General features: G+C 40.2%; 1 protein-coding gene across 3 annotated transcripts; it reads right to left on the bottom strand.

The window, feature by feature from the left end:
* Window positions 1-872: 872 nt before the first annotated feature.
* LOC114002778 (epidermal retinol dehydrogenase 2-like) lies at window positions 873-24823 on the bottom strand. Of its 3 annotated transcripts, none has more exons than XM_039390427.1 (7): window positions 24735-24823; window positions 10959-11302; window positions 6475-6606; window positions 5416-5515; window positions 4358-4502; window positions 3665-3793; window positions 873-3054 (listed from the first exon to the last, which is right to left on the bottom strand). In XM_039390427.1, exons 2-7 carry the CDS (start codon window positions 11277-11279, stop codon window positions 2961-2963), a joined length of 921 nt encoding a protein of 306 aa, XP_039246361.1. In that variant the 5' UTR covers window positions 11280-11302; window positions 24735-24823; the 3' UTR covers window positions 873-2960. The 3 variants fall into 3 exon arrangements, with proteins under 3 accessions (XP_039246361.1, XP_027604832.1, XP_027604833.1); XM_027749031.2 differs by lacking the exon at window positions 24735-24823 and adding an exon at window positions 14281-14405; XM_027749032.2 differs by lacking the exon at window positions 24735-24823 and adding an exon at window positions 14150-14238.
* Window positions 24824-26658: the final 1835 nt, after the last annotated feature.

The following is a 26658-nucleotide window of genomic DNA, read 5'->3' as shown; positions in this document are numbered from 1 at the left end:
GCCAACACAGCCATCCCAGCCAAATTTGGGACCCCGTCATTTTTGTTAAGAGACTATTTAATATTTCAAGCAGTGGTCATGAAACCAACAATTCTTTTGTGGGAGCTGCCCAACATACCATTCAGCAGTCCTGGGCTACTGTCAGACATTGTGCTGTCACAACTGAGTTGCTGTTTCTTTTGATGTTCTATCTTCTTCTTTGGGTCTAACAGCTATCCTTCCATGAGTTTTCTTGCTAAAAGCAGGAGGAAAGAGTCTCTCTTAGCATCAGGAAAGTAGTCAATCAAGACCATTATTATGCTGGAAGTAAACCATCTTTTGTCTCAAAAAGTTCATATGGCAGTTGAAGATCCAAACACTCCATGCAACCTTCTGAACACAGGGAAGCTGTTTGTGCCGTTTGACCTCCAGGATACAGCTCCACTTATCTGTCATGCCATCTCAGGAGATGTGGAAGATCAAAAGCACCACAGGACAGGCTATTATCCTCCAGGCACATGATGTAATTTGACAGTGACCACAGTATTCAAAGTGGCAGCAGCACACACATAAAAGCAATATTTCTGTACTCCTACCAGCACAGCAGAAATTTTCTAGTGAAGCTCTGTATGACATATTGTACGTGCTCAATCTTCCACAGAGCTTGGTCTCTAAAAGATACGAATATACTGGACTGAGGCCAGCAAAGGGCTGCAAAGATAATTAAGGTACTGGAACACCTGTCATACAAGGAGAGGTCAAGATTGCAGAGATTGCTCAGTCTGGAAAAAAGGCTCAGGCCCAATGTGTATAAGTACCTAAAAGGAAGGTGTAAAACACAGAACCAGACTCTTAGTGGTATTCACGTAAAAGAAAAGAAAAAAGAAAGTACATTCAATATAAACATAATTTTATTTGTTTTTAAGAAGAGTGTGAACAAACACTGGAACAGGTTACCCAGAGAGATTATAGAGTTTTCAACCTTAGAGATATTTAGAACTTAACTGAACACAGATACTTTCCAAGCTAATGATTCTGTGAAGTCGTAGTCCCTTGGAGATGTACTTCTCTAGCACAGATTATCAGGTAAAATCCTCCTAGTGGTGTGACAAACCTGAACCTGCTGAGAATCCACAAATCCCACTGCCTGACTCACTGCTTCTAATTTCGCTCAGAAGAACATGTCCACAAAGACGCTAAAAATGAAAAGCTACTTGCTCTGGAGTTTGGTACTCATACTGTTTATATGCATAACCCACTTTTCTTCCCCTAGTATTTCATAGCCAGAAGGGAAAAATGTGGTGCATTGGTATAAAAAGGTGAGGAGTCTGAAAACACAGATACATCACACAGTTATTAGTGGTGGACTTTGAGAACAGTGAGATGTGTGTATGGACACCACATTTAGGCAGCCTCATTTTTTACTTGTTAACTTTTGTTTCCTCAAGCATAAAATAAGTGGAAATTCTGAGGTAGAAAAGCTGCAGAACTGAGAGTGAAACAAATCTCTTCTTCATCAGTCTGAATTCTAGCTCTCATCGATCCCTCATAAAGGTAAGACTTTTTAACACACTTGTTTTACTCAGTGTTTCTTGCTCATCAGTAGTAAAGTAAATCTTTCTCTGCTAGTATATTTCACTAATTGTATAGACAAGAGAAATGAAATAGTTTCTAGGCCATCATGTAAAGAAAAAAAAAAGACCCACCATTAAAAAAAGTCACCCTTTTCTCCATACTGTTCCAACTGCTGTACCAATTGCTAGCAGAGTACTGTGACATGACATGGGCTTAGCCAGCATTTACATAAATGACATACATATAAGATTCCTGTTTCTTGTTTTGGATTACATAAAGCCAAGGGGGCTTTCAGCTTTCTAAGGATCCCTTTTCAAAAGGGTAAGGCCTCCTCAGCATATGTCCAAAATAAATGGATGGTCCTCAGAGTAAAGGGAAAGTAAAACAAGTCTCTGTAGACACAAGGCAACCTGCCACCCAACTCAGAGAACCAAAACATCATGCCACTACTCAAGCTATGACTGTAATGAGACCATTCACTCCAGTTCCATCAGCATCATCCCTTTCTGAAGTAATCCCAAGAGAAACCCCTATTATTCAATACACCACCTTTGCTTTTAGTAGCTTGTTGTCTTACTTGACAAGACATTGTATTGCCCACCTAGACTGGCCTCATGCTTTATAGCTACAAGTTCATTCTTTTTAGGAGATGACAATTTAAAATTGTTCTTAAAATACTACACCTAAATGATACAAAGACTTCTGTTACAAAGTTGCATAGTATGAGCTTTTAAAATAAATTAGGCAAAGTAGATCAGCAGCACAAAAACATAATTTAAATCCTTCCCCATCCCTGTTCCGACATCCATAGTCATCTGTGAGTTCGGAGACCACCACCTCCAAATATTAATATATGTCATTAATATATTTCATGGTTTTTTCATCAACACAGCACATATTTTCATTTCACAAAACTTTCATTTGTATGAATTACAATCTTGTTTCAGGAAACTCTTGAATTCTTCAGCTTACCAGGGAATGATACCAGCAGTACAGCTCATCCTCATGGTTCATTGAATGGCAGCAAGAAGTCAGGTCCACTAGAGCCTTTTCTGGCTCCCTGCTGAATACATGAGGCTTCTTGCTCCATTCTCCCCACAAAGTCGCCAATTAGTAGTTTGTGATGGAGGATCATATTTAAGGCATTATAAACAGACATAACCAAAGCAACTAAATTCAATTAATGTATTTTCATGATGAGATGAAAAGAAACCAGTTCACTGGATTAAAAAAATAGTTTAAATGAAAGCTGTTAAGTGCCAATTAAAAAGCAACTTGTCTAAATCTTGTTACTAATGAGAAATGAGGCACCCTAAGTTCACAGCTGCTAGAGAAGCAAACCTTTCCCATCACCACCTTTAGCAAGGTCCAATTTAGAGTTGCCAGTCTCTGCATTTTGTGCTTTTTCACTCTTTCTTTGGTCGACCTTTGAAGGTATCCATTGCATGGAGTACTCCAAAATAGTCCAGAAGGAGAACAGTTGCTTTCACTGGTAGAATGCTGTAAGGAAGAAGATAGAAAGGAACAAAACAGACATCAGAGGAGTTGTGCAGTTTTATCACAGAATTAGTTTTACCTGGCTAGTACTGGCAAAGGCAGTATACTCTTTAGAATATCGACCCACCGGTCCTCTCATAATATCTATTATACTTGTTTGGCAGCCTGAGTTATTAGACAGATTGGTATCCCAACCTGGCTTTTAACAGAGTCATAAATGCCCTAATGCCGGAGCAAGACACCAGATAGGTGCTGGGTTAACAGTTGCACTCAATGATCTTAGAGGTCTTTTTCAACCAATGATCCTATGACATGCAGTTACGGAGCAGCAGGCCCAGTCTCTACAGCCTACTGTAAAACAGCACCCCAATGGAGTCAGCAAGTCACAGTTAGACATTTCTGTCATTGTTCTGTGGTCCAAGGGTAGACTGAACCCCTAAAACAAAACAAACAAACAAAAAAAAAACGAAGAAGAGAAGCCCTCCAGAAATATGTAGAACCGAATGAAAAGTCACAGCAACAAGTAGAAGTCTGTTTGGTACATTTAGTCAAAGATGCAGCTGGAACATCCCTGGACAGAAAAGAGAGAGAGGAAAAGAAAGTCATAACTTACCTTTTCAAAGCAAATAATACATGAAGGATGGTGTGTGGTATCAGCAACAGTTCTTGGTTCTGCCGAACAGCAGTGACTATCTTCTCAGCCACATACTCTGGATCCAGCACAGGAAGCACACGTGGCCACCTGAAAGAGAAAACATCTCTTACTGTAATATAAATTGGTTTGAATTCACATTTAACTCAAAATAAGTCTCCATTTTACAGTTATTCAACTAGAAAAAGAAATAAATACCACAAATCCTATGAACAACAGAACCTTCATTATGTTAGAGTGAGTAGACATTGTTATTTTCCCTCTGTATGACCTCTCACAAGACAAATCAGAGTCCTCCTATTAAGACACACCAGGCTTTTATTCGGCTCATAAATTTTGTCATTACACACACATACTGAGCAAACCTATGACATTGGTTTCAGGAGGTGAATGGGGGTTTAGAAACCAGACAGGACAACCAGAGCATTTGGCTTCTGCAGAGGAAAGGACACTAATTATTCACATTTCAGCTTAAATGAATGGTAAAGTACTTAGGCTTTTGACATTTGGCTTGCCCAGTCACTGTTAACACCCATCTGAAGCCCTAAAAACAGCACAAGCAGAGAAAAGCCTAGCTCCTGATTTTCATAAAGGAAATAGGGGTAACACACTAAACATGCAACTTGCATAAAAACCTCACAAGAGTTTACTCACTTGGTTTTAACACCATCAAACATTCCTGTGTTTATGACGACAGGACACACAATTGTGGTTTTAATACCAGTCTTTCCCAGACTTTTCATCTCTATATCAATTGACTCTGCAAAACCAACTGCTGCAAATTTACTTGAACAGTAATCTGTAAAATAAACATTAATTGCACTTTAATATTTAAATTTACAAGTTAAACTTTACTGAACAGATTGACAGAGAACAAAATTTTGCTCTAGTAAGTAAATGGACTAGACACCTATTCTTTTTTCAGTGTACAACAACACAATATAGTATTGAAATGATATATACATAGTACCTGCAGGAAATTACTGTCCAATAATAAAACACTTCACAAAAGAATAGGAACGGTTTTCAGGATTAGGTTACTAATAAAATTTGCCTTTGATGTGATTTATTCCATTACTTTCCCTCTCCTAAATTAACAGTTGTTCTACACTGGCAGACAGAGGGTCTCTCATTGCATCCCTGCTATCACTTTTCCACTCTCTATGGAGCAATGGTAAATGAAATTACCTTTTCATACCAGACCTTATCTTTGAATCCATGTACTTGCTTCTTATAAGTTTTCAAGACTCTCTAATGTGGTTTCAACTTGAAACACAATTTGTCCTCATTATCACTGCCTTGAGGCTAGATTTCTTTTACTGCTATGTCACCTTATTTCATTTTCCTCCCCCTTTGTATACATTTTCCAGAAATGCCTTCTGAGTTTTCACTAAATCTAGAGTGGCCTCTTCCCTATCAGAAATGCTCAAGTTAACTTTATGGAAATTGAGACCCTCTGTGTTGAAAGTTCTATATGGCTTCTGTTCTTCTAACCTGTTTTAGAGCACAGCTGAGCTTCTGGAAAACTCTTTTTAAAGAAATTGTCTATTTAAGGTCAGCTGCTTTGAGAGTATGACTATTTGCTGTACCTATAAGGAAAGATCCAGAAAACTCAAATTTAGTTTGTGAGGGTTTTTTTTCCCCCATGAGTATTGATTGCAGAATTTAAATCAAACTAAGTGTCTAAATGAACATTAGCTTTAATACACTACCTGAAAGACGAGTGATTCCACATATGCCTGCAGCGCTTGCTATGCTAACCAAGTGTCCATGATTAGTGGCAATCATTGCTGGGAGGAAGGCTTTGTAAGTCTGCAATATAAGTCAGAGTTGCAATGTAACATTTTACTAATTAAGCTACATGTGATAATATTATGAAATTGTTGTTTTTAGAGAAATTTTCCCTACAGAAGCTCTCCCCCTTCCATTATGGAAAGGGGGGGTGTGTGTATGTGGAGTTTGTTGTTTGAACTCTAACCTTCAGGTATTTAAACGGGGACTTTTCCAGCCACACAAGTACTACCAAAGACAGATGATAACTTGCTGAAAGCTAACTATATAGATTCAGCTAGTTGTGAAGTTTCTTCCAGCTCACCACTGCAACATTTCAAACGAGAATGGAGTGTTCAGTGCAAATTTTCTAAAATGGCAAAAATTGGAATTTCACGTTTTCCTTCTACTGAAGTAATTAAATCTTTGTTATTAAATTTATTTATAAATAAACCAAAACATTTTAATATCTTCTTCACAATTCTTTATGATAGAAACACCACACAGGTGATCTGCCTTGCCTGGAAGGAAATAAAAAAGCACATAAGCTTATTAATTTCAAACAAAAGCTCCACGTATTATTAAGAGTGTTATCTGAACATGTGGTACTTCTTACTGAAACTATCATAACCACAAAACAACTAGAACACTAACAGAATTGAACATTTCTCTGTGACTAGGGCAGCAACTATTCAGATGGGCCTGCTTCATGTCGCTTAATCATATGACTACACTCAGAATTTAGAAGATGGTAAACTTTGGTTCTTAAGAGCATTTCTAAATGTGAAATACTTCCACCTACACCAGAGGTTCTCAAAGGATCCACTCTTCCACCTCTTTTTTTTTTTTTTTTACAGACTTCAGAGCATAGAAAGCAATTTCTTGTATCGTTTCTAACCGAACTTCCTTGCATGTTTCCCTCAATTCCAAAAGGCAAAATTAACACTGAAAACGTGTTAGAGGGATGTTTTATATATATATATGGAAAATAGGGGTATTACCCAGAAGTGTGCCATTGTGTTCACTTCCATGGTTTTTTCTACAAGTGAATCTGGAGAATCAATAAATGTCTTCCCAGTTACAATACCAGCATTGTTGACTAGGATGCTAACATCGCCAACTTCTTTTTTAACCTAAAAACAAAAAGCATCAAGAGATTACAATAAATACAAACCATGCTTTCCAAGTATTATATAACTTAACAAACAGAAATATTAAACATTTCAAATAAGTTAAACTTATCCTCTTATGGATCCAAACACCTCAGGTCCCTGCATATTTTCACCTGATGCCTTTTTAAAATCTGAGTTTTCTACTGGATTTTCTTTGGAGATGTGGAGTCCAACAGCTCCATAAAAGCTTCTGCTTTCAGCACCTCTGTTTCTGGGGACAACTGTTACAGATAAGTGTCTACTGCAGAGAGCTTAACGAATGCAACAAGTATTTTTCTACGGTAAATCCACCTTAAAATCAACGAACAATTCTGGACTAGAAGCTGGTACACTCTATCCTAGAAAATAAGTTGGCTAAAAAGCAATGCCTATACCTTTAATTCAGTAGGAGGAAGTATAGTTCTCATTTTAGCTCCAGACTGAAAACATTGATAAACAGACTCACTTGAGAGAACAACTACAGGCCAGCTGATACCAAGATACTGTACCAGCTCTCAAAAGGAGAATGAAAATATTCAATATAGTATTTGTAGTACAATTAATTCATCTGAGCTATCTGGGAAAAAAAGAAAAAAGTACTCTTTATGTTGTTTAATTTGTGACTTCCAGATTAAGTGCTGAACACATACTGATCAGTAGTTTTGGGAAACCGGGTTGGTTTTATACCATTTTGCCATACAATTGGAGATCCCAGAACCTTAATTTCTTCATGCTTCTTTTGCTAGATGCCTACAGTGACTAAAGAAAGCCCAGGCAGACCAGATAGGCTAGCCTATATAACAGTAAAGAATTAAAGGGTAATTTATCACCTACCCTTTATTCTAGCTTAACTTTCTCATCTTCCTTAAACTTATTCATGTTTGTTGACTAAGCAAGGGTTCAAAAAAACAAACAAACAACAAAACCCAGAGAGCAGCTTACACAGAATTAGGATTACACAGAATAGCTTATATAACAAATTCAACAGCCAGAGCCACTGTCCACTTCAGTCATTGCTCGAATATCCTTATCTGTCTATTGCTCTCTCAAAAAGTTGTAGCAATTTAAATACTCTGAAGCAGTGGCACATGATCTCCATAGGCAGCCTCAGACAAGTTGTTCCAGTCACCAACCTGAGTATGCACCTCTCATCACAAGTTAAAAATAGCATAGACTCATAAATGCATTTGTTAGTAAGGGATGTTTTAATACTGCCTCATGTCAGATGATCTAGCAATTCTGGAAACCTGGACCAGTACCTCAAATCTACTCTTTGGGGCAAATAAATACCTGAATAAATGCTCATGCTTCTTTTGTGCAAACAAAAAAAGGACAGAGTTGGGGGATGTGGTACATACAATTTGTAACTTGGTGACTGGGGCACTCACATTAGATGAGCAGAAGGAACAGCAAACAGAACTTTTATCATGCTGTTTCTAACTGGTGGTGAAAACCTGAACAACCTCTTCTTTTACCACTTGGCTCTGCTGAGTCTTACAAAATATATTCACATTTTGGATGGAATTCAAAGCAGATTTAAGTGCCACACTTTGCAACCCAGACAAATAATTCTAGCTTTACAACACCTCTGTTCATGCTGCTTCCCTATTAACTAGATGTGACAGCTTTCCTCAGCAAATTGGCTGTTTTAATTCACTTCTCTCAGCCCTCCCTTGTGCATGACAGTGCCATGATACTCAGCACAGGCTTCCACATTCTGCTTTGAGGCCAAGTATAGAGACCTTTATCAAGCTTTTTCTCTAGCTACTGGGGATGGAGGAGTGAGTGTGTGTGTGTATGTGTAAAAACAGTGCCAACTCTCCAGAGCATTAAACCTCTCAAATCATGCAGTGCAAGAAATTGTGTTCCAGGTGTTTTAGGCCTCAGCAAAGGAAGCATTATGCAAACAGCTGGTCTGATTAAACATCTTTTCCAGGTATAAACACTTTTCTGTTTGTTTCTGCATTTATACTTAAGCATTTACATTGAAGTTTAGTAGTGAGCAATTCCCATGATTCCCAAACAGCATTCCAAAATGTGTACTTTCTAAGAACCATGAGCACCTCCATAACTGCTTACAATAGGTATTAAAAAACACCAGATATTTTATAGGCAGCATGAAATACCACCAGGAAGTGTGTTTCTACTGTTGCTCCTCTGCACAAGAAAGAAGACTTAGAATACTGGAAGACTGACTGTAAACTATCATCTTGACCAAAAAGCAAGAAACAAAACCAGCAGATAAGTAAAAAAGTACAATGCAAGAGAGATCTTGAATGTGACCCATGATGCAATTTTGCAGCATGACTGTGAGAAAGGGCTTCTGTTTCTTCACAAGTAGGAGGAACAAAAAACAGAGTTACTTCCATCTTTCAAGGTCCTAGATTTTTTAAGTTTAGCTGAACTTGAGGGAGGGGTAGACAAGAGAAGGCCACATTCCTTTATGAGTTGGGTACTTCTGGAACAGGGACATTAGAAATAAATTTTAAGCTATAGCTCTTGATAGCCAAAAGCTGTCCTTGATCCTGTTAGTACAGGAAAGGAACAAGGACCTCACATGTGCAGGGCCTTTTGGTTCTCTTCCTGCTGAAGTAACTTTTTTTCCGGGTGTCTCTGTGTGGCTGATGAAGCAAGTATTAAAGGTTCACATAAATTCCTTTTTGGCTTTGAGATTTGGCTTTTACTGTGGACAAAGTTTTCAACCATATCTTGCCCCGCCTGCATGAATTTAGTTCACTATAGTTTTGCAAAACCCCAAGTCACTATCTGAAGCTAAATCACCAGAAGGGGAAAAAAACCAGAATCCGGAACCACGACATCTTATTTTGCAAAGGCTGATGCTGAGCACTGTAAGCCAAAGTCTACTATGCTGCATTAAGTAAACAGTGGCACAAGGCACCAACTACTACTGAAGTCTTTTTGTCACTTGTAAGATGGGAAAGTTGCTAGCATGATTCTACAACAGCATCAGGATGTGACATTTCTGGAAAAACATTAGTAGGGTATTTTCTTTTCTGGGATAAGCAGGAGGATTATTAGTGAATCTGACAGTTAATGAACTACTGACAAAGTTATAAGTGAGGGATCATGCACCAAGACCCTATTACAACTTCTTTGCCCCTGTCTAGCTCTGTTTGTATCATCTGGAACCTGTGTTACACACAAATCTACATGCGCTTCTCTTTTTTAAATTTGGGCAGAATGGCTCAATTATTGCTTTTCTCCATGGGACTGAAGTGTTAGCCCTCAAGTCTTCAAAACTGAAGGTTAGTTTTCATCTTCTTCGTTCCAGTGTCTTTCACTCTACAATACTCCCTCCTCCTCCAGTCCTCCCACTTCAGCAGGAAGCACAGGCCTGTGGAGAGACATGTGCAGCTCCTCTGCAGGGACAGCAGATGTCCAGCTCAGCTGGTGTAAAGGAGCTGCGAGGGGGACCAAGGATGATCAGAATTACTGGAATAAAAAAAACCAATAGCACCAGCCTCTAACAAGCTGCAAGTTATGCATAAGCTTCACTTATCAGAAAGCTTGTTGTAATCGTTTTTGCACAGATAGAAAAAGAAAAAAGGCTAGAGCTTCTTAAAGAGCACCAAAACCTGAGTTCAGCTTTCAGCCAATAGATGTTCCTGAAGACAGCGGAACTTTTTTTTTCTTTTAAAGAATTTATCCCCAGGCAAACACTCACTGTGGAAACTTTTTAGTCCAACAGTTAAGTTTAGCAAATTTTAAGCAAATGAGAACATGTTGTTATACTGTAAACTGTTAAGCAATTTTGGCAATGCTACTATGCTGCCCAAAATATCTAACTACATGCTATGTTTAAAAAGCTCTTCAGAAATGAAAGAAAGAAATATTTAAGACCTCAAGATATATTTATTAATTCAGACAAAGTGAGTTTGCAAAAATCTATTCACAGCCATCGAATTATTTGAAAATTGTCTAAGCAGTTAATCCTTTTTACAATGTATAGCCTTTAGGGTTTAATTTTGGGAAGAGGCTGCCAGAACTGGAAATACTGCTTTAGCTTCAATAAATTGATTTTCTGCACTTCACAAGTAAGTGTCTGCTCAGTAACTGAATGAATGATTGAGAAGTTACCCAGCTGAAAGGAGCTACTGAAAAAGAGAACCAGCTCTTTTTACTTTTTAAGGAATAAAGATACACAAGTCAACTCTAAAAAACAGAATTCTTGAACTAGATAATGGACAATACATTCAGAATTAATTAACCTTAATTTCTTGCTTTGAAGCCACTAAAAAACTCAATCATGCATCTAACACACGCGCATACACTCATCTTAGGATAGTGTCAAAGCCGCAAATAAGATACTTTACCTGATCAGCTACTCTGTAGACATCCTGCCTCTTACTAATATCACAGATGTAAGAGTGTACTCTTTCTGCTCCATTTTGTCTGGCCAGTCTGACTGTCTCCTTGAGCCCCTCTTGATTAACATCCCATAGAACCAACGTGGCTCCAAGTCTGGCAAACTTTAATGATAAGCATCTTCCAATGCCACTTGCTGCTCCTGTTATTAATACTATTTCACCACTAACATTCTTCTTCCTTCTAGGCACAATCAAGAACACTAGTGACTCCAGTAAGTAATAAACAAGAAGTCCGATGACTTTTAATGTTTCCAGGAAGAAGTTCATCTTGAGGCTATTTATTCAGATACCTGATGGGAAAAAAAAACCAAACACAAACATTTACCAAATAGGATAAACCATAGAGAAAAATCCAATGCCAACATTTCAAAACTGAAAACACATTTTCAGGTCCATTCTAAATATTTTCTCTAGCCCACTTTTGGTGTTGTTTCAAAAAAATGTGTAGGCATTTCTTGCATATCTGACTCAATTTTTCATGTTCTGTCTCATCTCCAGGTTGTTCCTCCAGAATGCAGTACACAATTCATTTACAATTCAGCAGCAGTAAGAAACAACTGCCCTTGTTTGCTTTAGAAATTTCCCATCCCTGATGTTATGGGTTTCATTCTCTGCTTGGACAGAATGTGGACTCAAAATAAAATAGAATGAAAAAAAATAATAATGAAAGTGACATCTACCCATTGAACATCTTAAACAGAAATGCATGACAAACAACTTTAGTGCTCATAAGCTAGTACTTTAGTAAGGAAAAATTCTGCTTTTAGAACCACAATGTTTTTTGCTTTGTAGGCACTCCTTGTCATCACAAAATATGTAGAACAAGTCACAGTCTCAACTCTGCCAAAAAAAAAAAACAAACCAAAAACCATCAAGCATAGGGACAATATCCTTATAAATCTCCAAAACACAGCAGGTAAACAACTGGCTGTCACTCCTAGCTTTTCAACTACCTGTACTACCATTATTGAGGAGAGTTTGCTTTTGCAGTTGAACACAGTGCTGTAAGAACTCACTGCAAAGCTGTTGGGTTTCTTCTCTTCACCTTCCTGCACGAAGCAAATGTCATAGGCTTGAATCATACCATCTCAGATATGCTTTTAACCTCAGTCTGTACTCATCCAGTAATGATGAAAACCAAGCAGGCATTTAAGCCCTTGAAGAAATGTTATTTTATTTCCCAGTATACGAATGCTATGCAAGAAACGCACCCTTTGTCAAAGGAGATCCTTAATCTCTTAACTACAGTATGAAGGATTATTATCTTCCTTCTCAGCTAAATGTAGAGTACACTGGCACTTACACTTCAACCTTTAGCACTACATGCCCACTTTGCTTACATTCTCAGTGAACTTTGCTATCTATGTATATAGGTAATTGTGTTTGACAAGTGCCAGGAAATAAGTAACTTAGATCTCTGCTACTCTGAGCAAAGTTCATGAAAGTTAGCATGTGGACATAAACGTGTCATCACGAGTCAGATTTTGTACATGGGAAACAAGGGCAGTCTTGAAAAGAGATAAGCTACTGCTAGAACACAGCTAGTTATTTCAGAAAGTTTTCTGGCAGAAACATTAGAACATCTTAAAACTATTTCAATAACAGAAAAACATTTGTCAAAAACATAGTGGGTAGGAAAACAAGTTCTTCTTTCTGGAGAAGTCTTAGGGAGAATGCTTTCTCTTGAATACTTTCTATTCCTCATTCCCATTAAAACATGACAAAATGTACATAGAAGCAGTAACACCAGTAAGAAATGGAAGAAATATCAAAGCAGCACAGGAATATTTTTCTAGAGATAATATTGACATGTCCTGTAATGGGCTCTCATAGCTATAGAGCTACTACAGATTAAGCAAAAGTAGAGTTATAAAAGTGTCATTAAATTTCATGTACATATATATATATATATATATATATATATAAAACCAGCAAGTTTTTGGAAACACAAGTTCTTTGTTGAGTTTAAAACAGAAGCAACAAATCTTTAAAATAAATGCAATTGCTGAATTTAGCCTGATTACACTAATTTAATGCACCAAACAAAACACCTTCCATTTACATGAAAGGGGACTGGCAACTCTGGAGTAGGTAAGGATATTAAAGTTAATCCCTAAGGAAAACTGAGGGAGGCAATTGCCTTCAGAGGCAATATACGATTTGATTTAAACCCAGTTTAGAACTTAGGACAGTAATTCTTTAAATAAAATAATCATATATTACGCTTGTATAGGACAGACAGACATTAGATTTTTCAGAAAAGTACTGACTTTCACTTAATGAAGTAGAATTGTTTAGGCATACAGACCACAGGATACTTCCAGTTAGAACATCAACTCTGCATCCTTCAAAGAGACAATTTCCACTGACACATTCCTCCCCCAACCCAACTTTGACTGGGGCAGGAGTCCTCCATTCTCACTCACTGCATTAGAACTTCTAATTATACCAGCTACTGTAACCAAGCATATCCATACAGACAGTTAAATTTACCAACTCATTTGGCCGATTTTGCATCCTCAACTTAAGCAACCAGGGATTTATTTCCAGGTGAATTAACCAAAGATGCCTTTGGCACATATAATATCTCAGATCACTTCTGATGCCATGAATTATTTTTTAATATGTCTACATCCACACAGACATAAGTGTGGAAGGCTGTTACGCAGTAGTGAAGTATCAGAGGTTTTACAATGGCTTATCAGACAGATCTCGAGTGCAGATAACTTTGCTAACACAGGCTTGTTGGTACCTGTGACAAAACTCACAGCCGACAGCCTCTTGCAGACCTAACAGACTCCTAAAGACTATCATCGCTCACAAATCACAAGGGCAGGACTGAGGCTGGCAGCTGAACGGCAAAACACCTCTGCTAGTCGAAGGGACTAAAGGTTGATCATGCAGGCACCTGAGCAGGACTTGGCATGCATCAATTTTTCTCACTGCCTCTGGAGGGTTGCGATCCCACAAAAACATAGTGGTCCTGTAGCCAAGGTTGTCCAAGAGCTGAGGTGCAGCAATACCCTCCTCACCACCCGGAGGATGTCGGACAACCTCACTCTCACTTAGCGTCTGCTAACCCGATCAGCATCATAACAAAACCTACGGGCAGCTTTCAGCTGCGGTAACCGGCTCACCACTCGCTTTCAGGCCGCCTCCCCGGCACTCGCCGCTGCCCGGGCCCCCCGCTCCTCCCGCCGAGCGACCACACAGCCCGTCCCGTCCGCCAGCGCCCGCCCGGCCAGAACTCCCCCAGGACCGTAGGTACCTCCGTCTGCCCGGCGCGGCACAGCGGCTCTGATACGGACGACAGCAAGGCGACGGAGAAGAGAGATCTGCAGGGCGGAGCGGAGCAGCCCTGCTTTTATGTCGGCAGCCCGCCCCGGCGCGGGGCTGACCGGATGCCCGGGGGCGGGACGAGATGGAATGGCATAGGATAGCATAGTATGGCATGGCATGGCACGGATGGCATGGCACGGATGGCATGGCACGGCATGGCCCCTCTCCGCTCCGCTCTGCGGCGGCAGAGAGCCGGGCCGGGGGCTGCGGTTTGCCAGGGCCTGCCGGGCGCCGGGACAGCGTTCAGCCAGGCGGGGGGAGCGGGCGGAGGGGTGCCTGCCCTCCGCGCCCAGCACGGAGCTGTGGGGTCGCCCCCGGAAAGGAGAGATGCGGCCCCGGGGGGCAGTGAGGACGCTCGGGCCCCTGGGCTGCTCGCTGAGGCCGCGGTAGAGCCACAGACTCAAAGGACGGAGCAGCTCTATGGGGCAAAGGCCCTCGGGGCGACGGCCCCATACTTTCCCTTGGTTTCTTTTTTTTTTTTTTTTTTTTTTTTTTTTTTTGTATTCATAATGTCCTTTTGATTTTTATGAAGGAGATTTTTCTGTTGGAGAGATGACCGACTGGGAGAAGATGGATTTCACACAGCTGGTCTAGAACGAGTGGGGGTGCTGGAGGGCTCGTACTGAGGAGAGGTGGGTGCTGATTATGGCTTCAGAGGAACTCAGAAGAAAACTGTTGGGCAGTATTGGGCTTCGGACGTGTAGGATTTACGGAAGCCTGTGTGAACAAGTTACTACACATGTGGTGGTTGTAACTCCATGTAGACACCAGCACACCTGGTTGTTGTGAAGAGATCACCTGACCTGTAGGGCCAAACCCTGTGTGAAGCCATAATGTGTAAAAGGGGTTTCACCAGGGTGAGTGTGACCCTCTCAGGGTGGTGTCCTCTCAAGGGAATGAACAGCACTCCAGCTTGCAAAATGTCTTCTGGCTGTGGTCAGAATAAAGTCTTGAGTTTGCTAATTCAGTGTAATGCTCTGCATTTACTGCTACATATGCTTGAATCCCTTAGGGCAGCATTGTTTTGGAAGGTTTTTTTTTACCTCATGCTCTTCCTTAGCCAGCAGAACTCTGAAACTGTAAGGTACTGAATATTCACAACTTCAAGGAAAGTTTGTATGAGAAGATGTTTAGTACCCACAGAAAAAAATATGACTGAAGGCATTTGCTTGGCAAATCATTATCATGATCATTAATATGCCTTCTTTCCATACTGCCATGTTTGTGTTGTTGTTATACTTCTGTAGAAGTATGAGAACACAGCTTTTGGAGTGTTATTTTCATCTGATGAATTAAGCAAATATTTATGAAACACTAGAATTAATATACTGCTTAATAATGGCTGTGAAACAGCAATTGATAATGTAAGCTACCTTGAGAAGCTTTGAAAATCTGTTGTTTGATCCAGTATTCTTCAAAGAAAATTTGAAAACTTCATGTGCACAACCACTTTGAAGGAAAAAGGATGGAAGCACACTTGGCAATACATACTGTAGAGGGAGCAGGTTGCTTTAGTTGCTTGCTTGCCTTGAAATAAATGGGTCCCCATAGTCAAAAAGAGTAGAGGCCTGTAAGGTGCTGTGCTGTTTCAATAGATATGTTTCTTGCTTTGCCTACACTTTCTGTTTAAATTATTGTTGAAAGAGGTCAAAAGGTCTTTTATTTCAGGTATGCAGCTTTGGATCAGAGTCTAGGCTCTTGACTATAAACTCTGCTGCACCCTAAGAGCTACTCACTGAAAAGAAATAAACTGCTGGATTAGAATATTTTAGTGGGAGTTAGTGTATTGTATTAATACAGTACATTCAGGAGGCTAATGGTAATCAAACAGTGACACTGGTGGCTGCTCCTTTCTTTTTGTGGATTGTATTGTTTACAGTGGCTTGCTTAAAAACAGGAAGTATAAAAGACCCCTATTCATTTAATTTTAAAAAGGTTTAAATATGTGCTTTATATGAAAACTTGGTAAGTAATAGCATTTAACATTGAGGCTGACCTTATGATTGAAGTTGGAGGATAGAAGGAAAGGACTTTTCCTTTCCCCAGCTTGTACAAAGATTTCCTGCATGTAATAAACTCACTGAATAAAACTTGCTGAAACAAAACTCACCAGATAGCTCGACTTTGCTAGTCTCTGTTATGAAAAACTAAAATTAGTCTGTAGAGAAACCATTTTTAAGATGTCAAATGAGCGTCTTCCGCAGTTTTGGGTCAGAGAAGACCCAAGTGGAATCATTACTCTTGATTTAGGTCTAGGAATGGAACTACGCTAATTTGTATCAGATAAGGATGTCTCCCTCTTGCCACATGTTACTTTTGGACCAATTTGTGAGTGCTGTCAAAATTCCAGGAGTGTACAACCCTATGAGATTGGTGTTGTTTGTTTGTTTTGTGTAACATCCTGGTGGATGTTTTCAAAAGAACCCAAGATATTCAAGTCATAAGAACACATTGAGGGACTTTGTAAGTGCTCTCATTTTTGCTTGTCTGAAGTACTTGTGCTACATAAGTGTACTCCTAGTTTAGCCATTTTTTACTGAGGGCTGTACTGTATTTTGGCCTACCTTAACTTCAAGAAAACACTTGGCATTTGTTGTAAGGCAGATATTGGCACCTCTGCTGGAACAGTAGCAGAGGTGTAACCTAAAAATAGCACTAAAAATAGCACTAAAGTGGTATTTACACTTCATGTGAATCTTTGGTAGAAGCTTTATTACATTTGCCTTACTTCACCAATATTTAATCTTGTTTATGGATGTGTCAAACAAACATAAGCAAATAGATAAAGCAAATAGAGAGTAAGGATTGGTCTGAGCTGGATAAATCCAATTGCATAGTGACTAGGATAGTCATCCTCACTTTAGAGTAATAAAACCAAACAACAATATCTTGTCATGCTGTTGCAGCCGTATTTTCTTAAGAGTTCTCATACTACTTTTTTTTCTACCAGAACACTCAAAATGCAATAAATGTTTTGATATTAAAGCATCAGTTATCCCCCATGTAGCCCAGGTGCTGAAGTGGAATAGTGTAATATGCTTGTAAACAGTCAGATCTTTCTGCTTTCTTTGAATGCCTACTGTGAAATCTGTAGAATCCTAAGAAGACCTCATTGCAGTCTTCAACATCCTCATGAGGGGAAGAGGAGAGGCAAGTACCGATATCTTCACTTTCTTGACCAGTGACAGGGCTCAAGGAAGCAGCAGGAAGCTACATCGAGGGAGCTTTAGGTTGGATATCAGGAGAAAGATTTTCACCCATAGGATGGTTGGGCACTGGAATGGGCTCCCCAGGGAAGTGGTCACAGCACTAAACCTGTCTGAGTTCAAGAAGTATTTGGACAATACTCTTAGGCACATGATGTGATTCTTGGGGTGTCCTGTGCAGGGCCAGGAGTTGGACTTGATGATCCTGATGGGTCCCTTCCAACTCAGCTTATTCTGTGGTAAGTGGCACTGTCAGCTGCTTCAGCAATTGCAGGTATGTCATTGCACTTGCAGCCTGAACAAACTTGCTCTTAGTCACACATTGCAACTGCTCACAGAGAAGTGGGTCTTCATTTGAAAAAATAATGCCTTGCTAATAGAAGTCAAATGTCTCCTGTGTTGCCTCTGAAGGAAGCAGGGCAAACACCACTGAGCCAGAGTTCTTCAAAATTGACGTTTTTTTCTTATTCCAGCAGAAGAAAAACAACTGAGGCAAAGGAGATTCCAGTCAAACAGAAGAATCATCATTCTGAACACAAAAGACTGAGTTGAATTCTGAATTTTCATTTACCATATGCATTTCCTTTGAGTCATATTTACCATCTAACAGAGGTTTATTGAATTCTAGTTCCCCCTATCATCAGATTTAAAATAGAGGAATTAGAGAAGTGACAAACTATTACCCACTGGTGCCCCATTTACTACATCTGGGAAAAGTGCCAAGTCCTGTTTAGTGAGGGTGAGCAGGTGAGATATGATGCACTAACATCTGTTCAAAGTATTTACTAACTACATAGCAAATGTGAGCAGCAGCTTGGTGCACTGAATAGCATCCCTTGCAAATCAAATTGAGAGAGGGACAAATTCTCATCAGAAGAGGAACATGCCAGCACTAAGTATCATCATGACTTAGCCTTTGGATGCTCAGGTCCCAGAGTTCACTCCCTGTTAAATTGTGCTTACAGTATGATAGTCAGTGTCAGGACCTGATACATTGTTTTTCATTCCCTGAGCATTTTACTGCAGTTTAGTAAACCTCGTCAGAACAGATAAGTAAAGCCCTGCAAGAAAATATTTTGATATGGGCTAGCTCTGCAATCAGATTTGTCATATGTTCACACAGCACAGAGGATTGTGTGGGAAGAGGAGTGAAAGCTTGCAAAACAAGACTAACTTAATTGGAGCTCCCATGGGATGAGAAAGTGTGGAATGGACTCTCTTACCTCTCAGCTTGGCAACAGGTAGTATGATACACAGGGGTGTGTGTGAAATTATGTTCTTTACTCAGGCAGGAATGCCCATTATGTCAGTCCTGTAAGAAGGCAGCATTGGCTGAGCTTCCATCTGCTTCCAGAGCTAACCCACTTTATTCAGAACAGCAAGCTGAATTAAAAAAAAAAGGTGAATTCTAGTGTGATACAGAAATGTTACATCATATGCTCACGTAGTAAGTATGTGACCAAGTGCTCTTATGAATCAGGGCTTTGTCTAGCAGTGCGCGTTTTCTGATCCCTCAGTTGGATTTTATTTGCAAATGCACAAACTGTAACTTTGATGCACTATGAACACAGATAATCAGTAGCCCACCACAGTCAGGTGCAAAGAGATTGCCGTTATGTAGCTCTTGGCTCACTGTTTTTACAGGCTTCCCTATCTGTGCGTGGTGTGTTCCCCATAGTATCCTTATTTGTAAGAGAACCTGCCTGTACTGCAGGAGGAAGTATCTCACAAGAGATTTTTCTCCTTTCTTCATGAAAAAAAGCCCAAACCAAACCCCATATATTTGTGAATGGTTACTTGGGGAGTTTGGGCTGAAACATCATTTACAATAGAGATGTGTACAGGCTGTCGGGATGGATTTAAAGAGAGAAGTTGAAAAAAAAAAAGTAATTTGTAATCCTTGCTGAACAGTAAGCAGAGTCAGGCTGCTTCCTACTGTCTGGAACTTAAAAAAATTTCTTCCTAATAAAGAATAATGCAAGGTTTCCGACTTAGAAAAATTAGACACAGCAGGGAAGCAAAACTAGCAAAAGAGATCGGAGGTCTGGGAAATGAGGCAGCAAAGCTGTTAACCAGATAACAGAAAGAAAAGTTAGCAAGATTTTAATTGATTAATTGAATATATGTGAAAGCAGTGGTGGGAGAGTGTATTCTAGTACGGGAATAAGCAGGGATTGGAGGAGAACATGGGATGGAAACAGCAGGGTAAAACCAAAGAACTAATTTAAACCTCCATGTGTTGGAGGGACGATGCCAGGTAAGGTGGTCATGAATACCTCATATGGCCTTGCAGATCTGTGCCCTGATGGAAAACTGGAGCAGCCTTTCATGGTAGGGGCTACAAGTGAAGATAAATGATAAGGGGAGAAGGAAAGAGTAATAATGATTCTGTGCCAGAGCTAGTCTTCATTTCTCTGCTTTTCCTTCTTTTCAGATTCTGTTGCTTTTTGTCTCATTTCAGATGCTAAATAGCCTGGGGACAGTGAGGTGCAGAACTTCTAGCATACTCTAATGTACTCCGTAACATGTGGCCACTAATTCTCTGAGTGTTCAGCCTCATTCCATACTTGTATCACTGTGAGCTACCATTAAAATAGGAAACATCCTTTGCTCCCATGTCCTTCCATTACTTAGTTTTTTTATAGGCCTAAAGTAGATGGGAGTTCTCAGCTCTGCACCATACTTTCTAGGATGTGAGCTCATGTGATTATTAAACATCAGAATTTTTTGCTATTCTGGAGTGCCTCTCAACAAGGCAAAAAGTACCCTCTGTCCCTCAGTGAAACTTTGTGAATGCCAGAACATACTTACATGTCTTGTGATGCTCTATTTGCGATGCTCTATTTTGGATTGCTGTATATTTCTTACTTGAGATAATGCTGCAAATGTCCATGATGGAAGTAAAAGCCGCTACATTTCTCTGCACTAATTGTTGGCCTGCAAATTGAAGAAAAATGCTACGAAGGGAAAAACTGCCAATATTTTTATGCTAACTTTTATGTCCTTGATATCATACTTAGTTGCCAGATGCAATGACATAAACCCTCGAGTCTCTGCTACATGGAAAAGTGCAGCATTGGTGCTTTTGGGTTTTAATTTGCCTTTTCTCTACAATTTTGAAATTATTAGGGTATTCAGTTGCACAGGAAATCCACACATAAACATTTTGGTGAAACTGTTTTCTCAGAGAACATGTACATTCATGAACATTGATCATGAAGAATTTACAGGAGTGTACTGGCTTGGACAAGGTTTCACTGTGTTCCCCTGGTTACTTCAGAAGAGCCCCAAACCTGCTACTTTCCGAGTGATCCACCTGATATCTGATGAACCAGAGATTAAATAACCTTTGCTTTGCCAAGTTTGAATCAAACTTAAATGTCACTCTCCCTCATCTGCAAATTTGGATTTCTATACATAATAGTTTATTTAGGTTGAACAACTCCCCAAAAGAAGATAAGGGTGTACAGGCCTAATTTCCACACGGTGGTTCTGGATGTGCCTCAGGGCTACCCACTTGTGCTGCGTGGTACACATGACATGACATGCAGTGCAAGCTGCTGTTTTCATGATGTAAAATTCTGATCTAAACTGGGGAGGTGATTTGCATTCAGGACTTTGAGGTCTTGAGTACTATTGAGGCTATTGCAGTGCACTGTGGGTTAGAAAGTTAGAGAGTTCAAGGAAAATTAGAGAATTTAAGGAAAAAGGCATTTCAAATATATAAGCAGGGGGAAAAAAATCCTGTCCAGCTCTTTTAGTCACACTTCTCAACCTTTTTCTAAGTTGTACTATATTTTTGTTGTATATTAGTTACTATATTTACACTTGGATGATTTTGTTACATCAGTTTGCCGTCATTTGTTTGAAATGCATCCAATACATTTTTCCTACAATAAAATGTTGTAACTTTGTGTATTGTATATAAGATTCTTCTTTTAAAATTCCCTATTGTCACAGTTCAGCTCTGATTATAATGCCTGTGGCTGGCTATTGATGGATAAAACTGAGCACCATGTTGTTTGGTGGCAAAGGGCTGATATATGTGATACCACAGCAGCACAAAATGGTATGATGAAAAAATCTGAAGGAAGTTTGTAAAGAAAGAAAACCTGTCCAGGAGATTTTTACTAATCCTAGTAATCCTAAGGAAAAGCTTGCCACAGAAAAGTTTTTGTAGTCCCTTATTGTATTTGTACTATCTTGATGTATTGTATTATCTTTCATTGTGTTTTATACTAGAAAACCTAGAAACACAGTGCTCAATTAAAACTTTTTTCCACAGCTGACTTCAAACAGCCACAGGAGATTTTGATTTTGTGATCTTATCTGTCCAGACATCACTTGCTAAGTGTGAAACCTCACCCATAGAAATCCTAAGAAATCAACTCAATATCACAGAGGCAGAACTTTTTTCCACGTTTTGGTTCCATTGGAATGCAGGATATGATCTTAGCACTCATAGTGTCATTTCTCATCTATCTGAATATGAAGTAAGTCCCTTATATTTTCCAAAAGGTCTGCATTTCTCACTATTGCTCATTTAATTTCTGAAGTATTTTTCTGTACTAGACTTGAAATCTCTTACGTGTTAATTCCATCGCCCAAAGCCAAACAAAACCATTCTTAAAATGCTTACCCATTTAACTTCCTGTAGTTAAAGGACAGTTCCACTAAGCTTATCTTTCTCAGCCTCCTTCCTGTTCCCTGAAAATTACACTTGGACAAAACATGATCACTGAACCTGGTTTTAGACTGGACTTTGTTTTAAAATCTATCAGGTTGACAATCGCTTGCTTTTTAAACCCAAATCAGTGGTTTCTGAAGTAGGGAATGAGCTCAGAAAGCATTGGGAAGTATGTCAGCATAACACGTGCAGTGATATAAAAGTTTTTCAGGGAAGACGGGATAAGAAAATAAAAAGCAATGATTACACCATCATGCACCCACATCTTTCATGCTGAGTGAGGGCTAATTCCCATGCATTTTACTCCCTCTCGGATAAGATATAGAACAAAGAGTGAGCAGGCTGGTTACACTGTGCAATAGTTTTTGCTTAAGAGAAATTTCAACAGCTTGGAAGAGTTGAGAGGGGAGAGATGTGATGGAGGAATAGAATATCTCAAATGGTGTGAATGAAGTGAATGATTATTCAGGTTCTCACAATACATAAGTAGGTGATAACAAGTGACTGTCATCCTCAAACTATAAATGAAAGAAAAGAAATTGCACTTTCCCTCAAGACCCTTAGTCCTGGAAATCAGACTGATTTTCATGCCAAAAATTGTAATCCTTTTAAGCAAATTGTTTATAAATATATATTATATAAATACATACACAAAAAGGTGTACTTAATAGCCATTGTTTCCAGAAATTGCCTACTAGAAGTCCCATTTCAGAGACCCAACAGTCAGCTATGTATGTATGTAATAATTACTGGACATTTTACAAAGTGATTGTGAAGAATGTTGTTATTGCTCAGAGCAGCAGTTTAAAGAAAGAAGCATTTCATTTCAGAAAGCTAAATTACACAGCTGATCTGACATGACTGATTCTTGTACCTATACAGTACTGGCAGTGACATCATTTGTTACGGAATAACAGCCATACCGTGTTAGTCAAAACATCTATTTAACCTTGTATTTCACTTCTCAGGTAGCCAGCAGCATGTATGTAGGCAAACAGTGTAAAAACAGGGAAACCATACAAGTGCTCTTTCCCCAGTGTGTATGGACACATTCAGTTCAGGGACTTCCTGAGCCACAGAAAATAGTCTTGCGTTTAATGGTCCTGATGGATAAATGGAGCAAATGTAATTGGTGTGCTCATGCACTACAGCAGTTTATGAATGATTACGGAAATGTTGCTTTTCTGCCTTTTGATCTCTGGATAATCTGTGTGGATTTCCCCTTAAAAAAAAAAAAAAGACCTATTTTATGTAGGGTGCATGTTTTGGTTTGCCCATGTTAGTACGTCACACATCTACAATTAAAATATTAGGATTTTATCTATCTTACCTGCCTTTGTAGGCATTAGAGTATAGGCACATAATACTTATACTGTGCAATTAGGGGAACTATTAATTATTGAAGGTACCACTGAACTGGAAAACAATGTATATCAGCCTATCTGCTGCATTTGAAACTGCAGTTTATGGATTGTTTCATCTGTGGATCATGCCCAACATATGACAACAGTAACTAAAAAAAAAGTAAACTTCTCACTGGGCTTAAATTTGCCATATGGGGACATGTATCTCCATTGGAAAATTTCTAGGCACCTGCAAACTGAGATGGAAAAATATATTAAGAAAGGAATATCAGTAAGGAAGGTGGGAAAAAGATTCCCATCGTGTTCAACAGAGATCTTCATCCTTTCGTTTTTTGTTTTCTTTTTTTTTTAATTGACTGATCATCCATAGTTCTTAAAGAAAAACAGCGATCTACTAACTTCTGAGCAAAGAAAATCCACTGGCCAGCTTGTGCACCAGAGGTTTTCAGTTAGAAGCAACCAAAACCAAACCTGAGCTTTGAAGATTCCATTCTTATTTTCATGTTGTCTGTGTTTGTTTGTTTGCACTCCCAAATACTGGTGGGTACAGTTTTGGCTTTTTGTTTACATGATTTCATAGACTGCCTTTCTCTGTTTTGCACAGCATTGGGTAATAAAACATTGGTTAGGAAGGTATGGCCAAGGAGATGGCCCAGATGCCAACCTCACATTACCAGTCTTTCCTAGAAAGTCCGAAAAGCCATAAAAAACAAAAAGATGCGTGATATATCTGCCAATCTCAGGTTATGTCAGAAAGTGGTGTAACAGCCACAGCCCCACAGTGACTGAACTTTCTATTTGAAACAAACGCCCACAAACACAGTCACAGCCCGTAGGCATCACGATCCTCCAAGAGCTGTTCCGCTCCAGGATGTCTGTGAAGTGATTATAGAAATAATAAATTTAATAAATCAATTTTAAATCCTAGCTCGGAAGTGCCACAGTCATCGAGAGGAACGAGCCGCTTCCCCTGCAGAACGAGCTGGGGGCCAGCTGAAAACCCACTCTTGCGCTAGCTGGCGCTCACGGTTGTTTTAGGCTGTTGGGCTTTCCTCTTTAGACTTGCACCTACAACAACAACAAAAAAACCCCAACCAAACCAAACCCCAACCAAACCAAACCCCACCTTCCTCCGGAGTACCACGCCGCTGGCGCTCCGGGAAACCGGGAGGGGAGGCACCGGCCCTCCCAGCAGCCCCACGCCGGGCCCGCCCGCGCTGCCGGGAAATGTAGTGCGGGCCGGGCCGGCGGGAGCGAGCGGGGGCGGCCCGCGGGGCCGTGTAGGGGGTCCCCGCCGTGCCCCGCGCCCGCAGCCCCCCCGCATGGCTGGGCAGCACCCGGGGCGCGCCTGCGGGGGCTGCCGGAGGGGCTCGGGCCTCTGGTGCCACAAAATGGCACCTGCTGGTTCGAGCGTGTGGGCTCGGTGCGCGGCTGAGGCCCGGCCCTGAGGGCAGATGAGCCCCGTTGCGGCAACGGCGGCACTTGCGCAATGAGGACTGATAGAGCAATAGGCACCTGATCCAGCTACATGGGTCGCGCAATGTTTTCTCTGGGCCTCGAGCTTGGGCGTGCCCCTGTGTGAGGACGTTTCCATGGGTGGGAAACACAGTTTTGCACTTACATGTGAGCAGGTTTCCATCGTGCACTCTGGCAGTGCCAGGTTTCAGTGTTACAGGCCATGTTACAACCAGACCTGCTTCTCCATGTTACAAGGACTGGAGTCTCTTTTTCCAAGTCTGTGATGCTTAAAGCTCAAGTCATCCACAGTTCCTGGCTTCCCACCTTGTCTTCCCCATAGCTTTTCCTTTGTTGGTGGTGTACTTTCCTCAACTCTTTTGGGATCAGAAGCAGATCACAGTCCCTTCTCCCTCAGGAGAATCTTACCTACTTCCACCAAGATCCTTAGCCAACCTATACTTACTACTTGTTGTAATTCTATCAGTCTTCCAAGCACCACCTCTTTGACATTTGGACATACCTCATATACACACCATTTTAAGGTCAGATTCTCAGCTCTTCTCACCACTCCATTTTCGTGCGTTACTAACTTCCACACTCCCAAAATTTACAGTCCTTCCTACTCAGCAAGCTGCCTACTGTCTTATTCTTTCCACCCTTGACTATTCAATTTTGGTTTTATTTCACCTCTTTAAATCTTAAAAGTCAGTCCTTTACTTATCAGTTGCATCATTAAAATAGTATCTATGTCTCGGTCATTCGTAGTTGACCTCAGAAATCCAAGGAAAGACTTTCCACAGAGGAAGTTGCCCAGACACTTGACTATCAGGACAATGAAATATGTATGAGATTATGAGAGGCTGGTGGCAGATCAGTTCCTAATACAGCAAAGCCAGAGAACCTCTTAAACATCAGGGATGTGGGAACAGAAAATGCATTGTTAATGACCCACAGGATCTGTTTCTTTCTTCATTCCTCCTGTTAGGTCTGGAAAGCCGGGACAGGAGGAGCTGTTCCCTCAGCTAAGCCTTCTTCTCTGAGGTGAAACGACAGTAGTCAAAGCTGGGATAGTAAAGCACATAGGAACATGCTCAGCCAGCCAATCTTACACAGGTCAGGACTGCAGGATAAGAGAACTTTCTGCTGCATGGGCCTGAAAAGGAGCTAGTGGGGAGCAGCAGTGTTGTAATGACACCTGTGCTGTTTGACTTCTTTTCCTTGGCACTGGGAATGTGCTGGCCTAAATGATGCCAGTCATGAAGTTACCCACTGTAACCTACTAGAAGGTTACTGTGAAGTGCAGAGCTTTTCTCGCAAGACATTATGAGAGAACGCTTTCAAAACCCATACAAATAATGTCTGACTTATCTACTCTTCATACATCTTGATGAACATTCAAATATTTAGGTCTGTCTCCACAATTTGCTAGTATTTGTTGTCCACCTCTTCATCAGTTCTGTTTCTGTTGTGTCATACTTCCATATGACTCTTTCTGCATGTAATAAATCACAAATGAAATTTAGGTGGGAGGCAAAGTGCTCAAGAATAATTCACTCAGTGACTTGCTTGCTTTGTTTGGGTGTTTGTTTGTT

This window comes from Pipra filicauda, unplaced genomic scaffold (assembly GCF_003945595.2).
Source record: "Pipra filicauda isolate LSUMZ 115617 unplaced genomic scaffold, ASM394559v2 scaffold81_size6448238_pilon, whole genome shotgun sequence".
Classification (NCBI taxonomy): Eukaryota; Metazoa; Chordata; class Aves; order Passeriformes; family Pipridae; genus Pipra; species Pipra filicauda.
This window is presented reverse-complemented; position numbering and strand designations above follow the sequence as displayed.

Excerpts from the sequence above, each read along its gene's own strand:
- LOC114002778 (XM_039390427.1), bottom strand. The coding sequence starts at position 11,279 with ATGAACTTCTTCCTGGAAACATTAAAAGTCATCGGACTTCTTGTTTAT. Across the intron at positions 6,607-10,958 it reads TCTACAGAGTAGCTGATCAG|GTTAAAAAAGAAGTTGGCGA; the intron begins GTAAAGTATCTT and ends TTTTGTTTTTAG. Across the intron at positions 5,516-6,474 it reads ACACAATGGCACACTTCTGG|ACTTACAAAGCCTTCCTCCC; the intron begins GTAATACCCCTA and ends CTTATATTGCAG.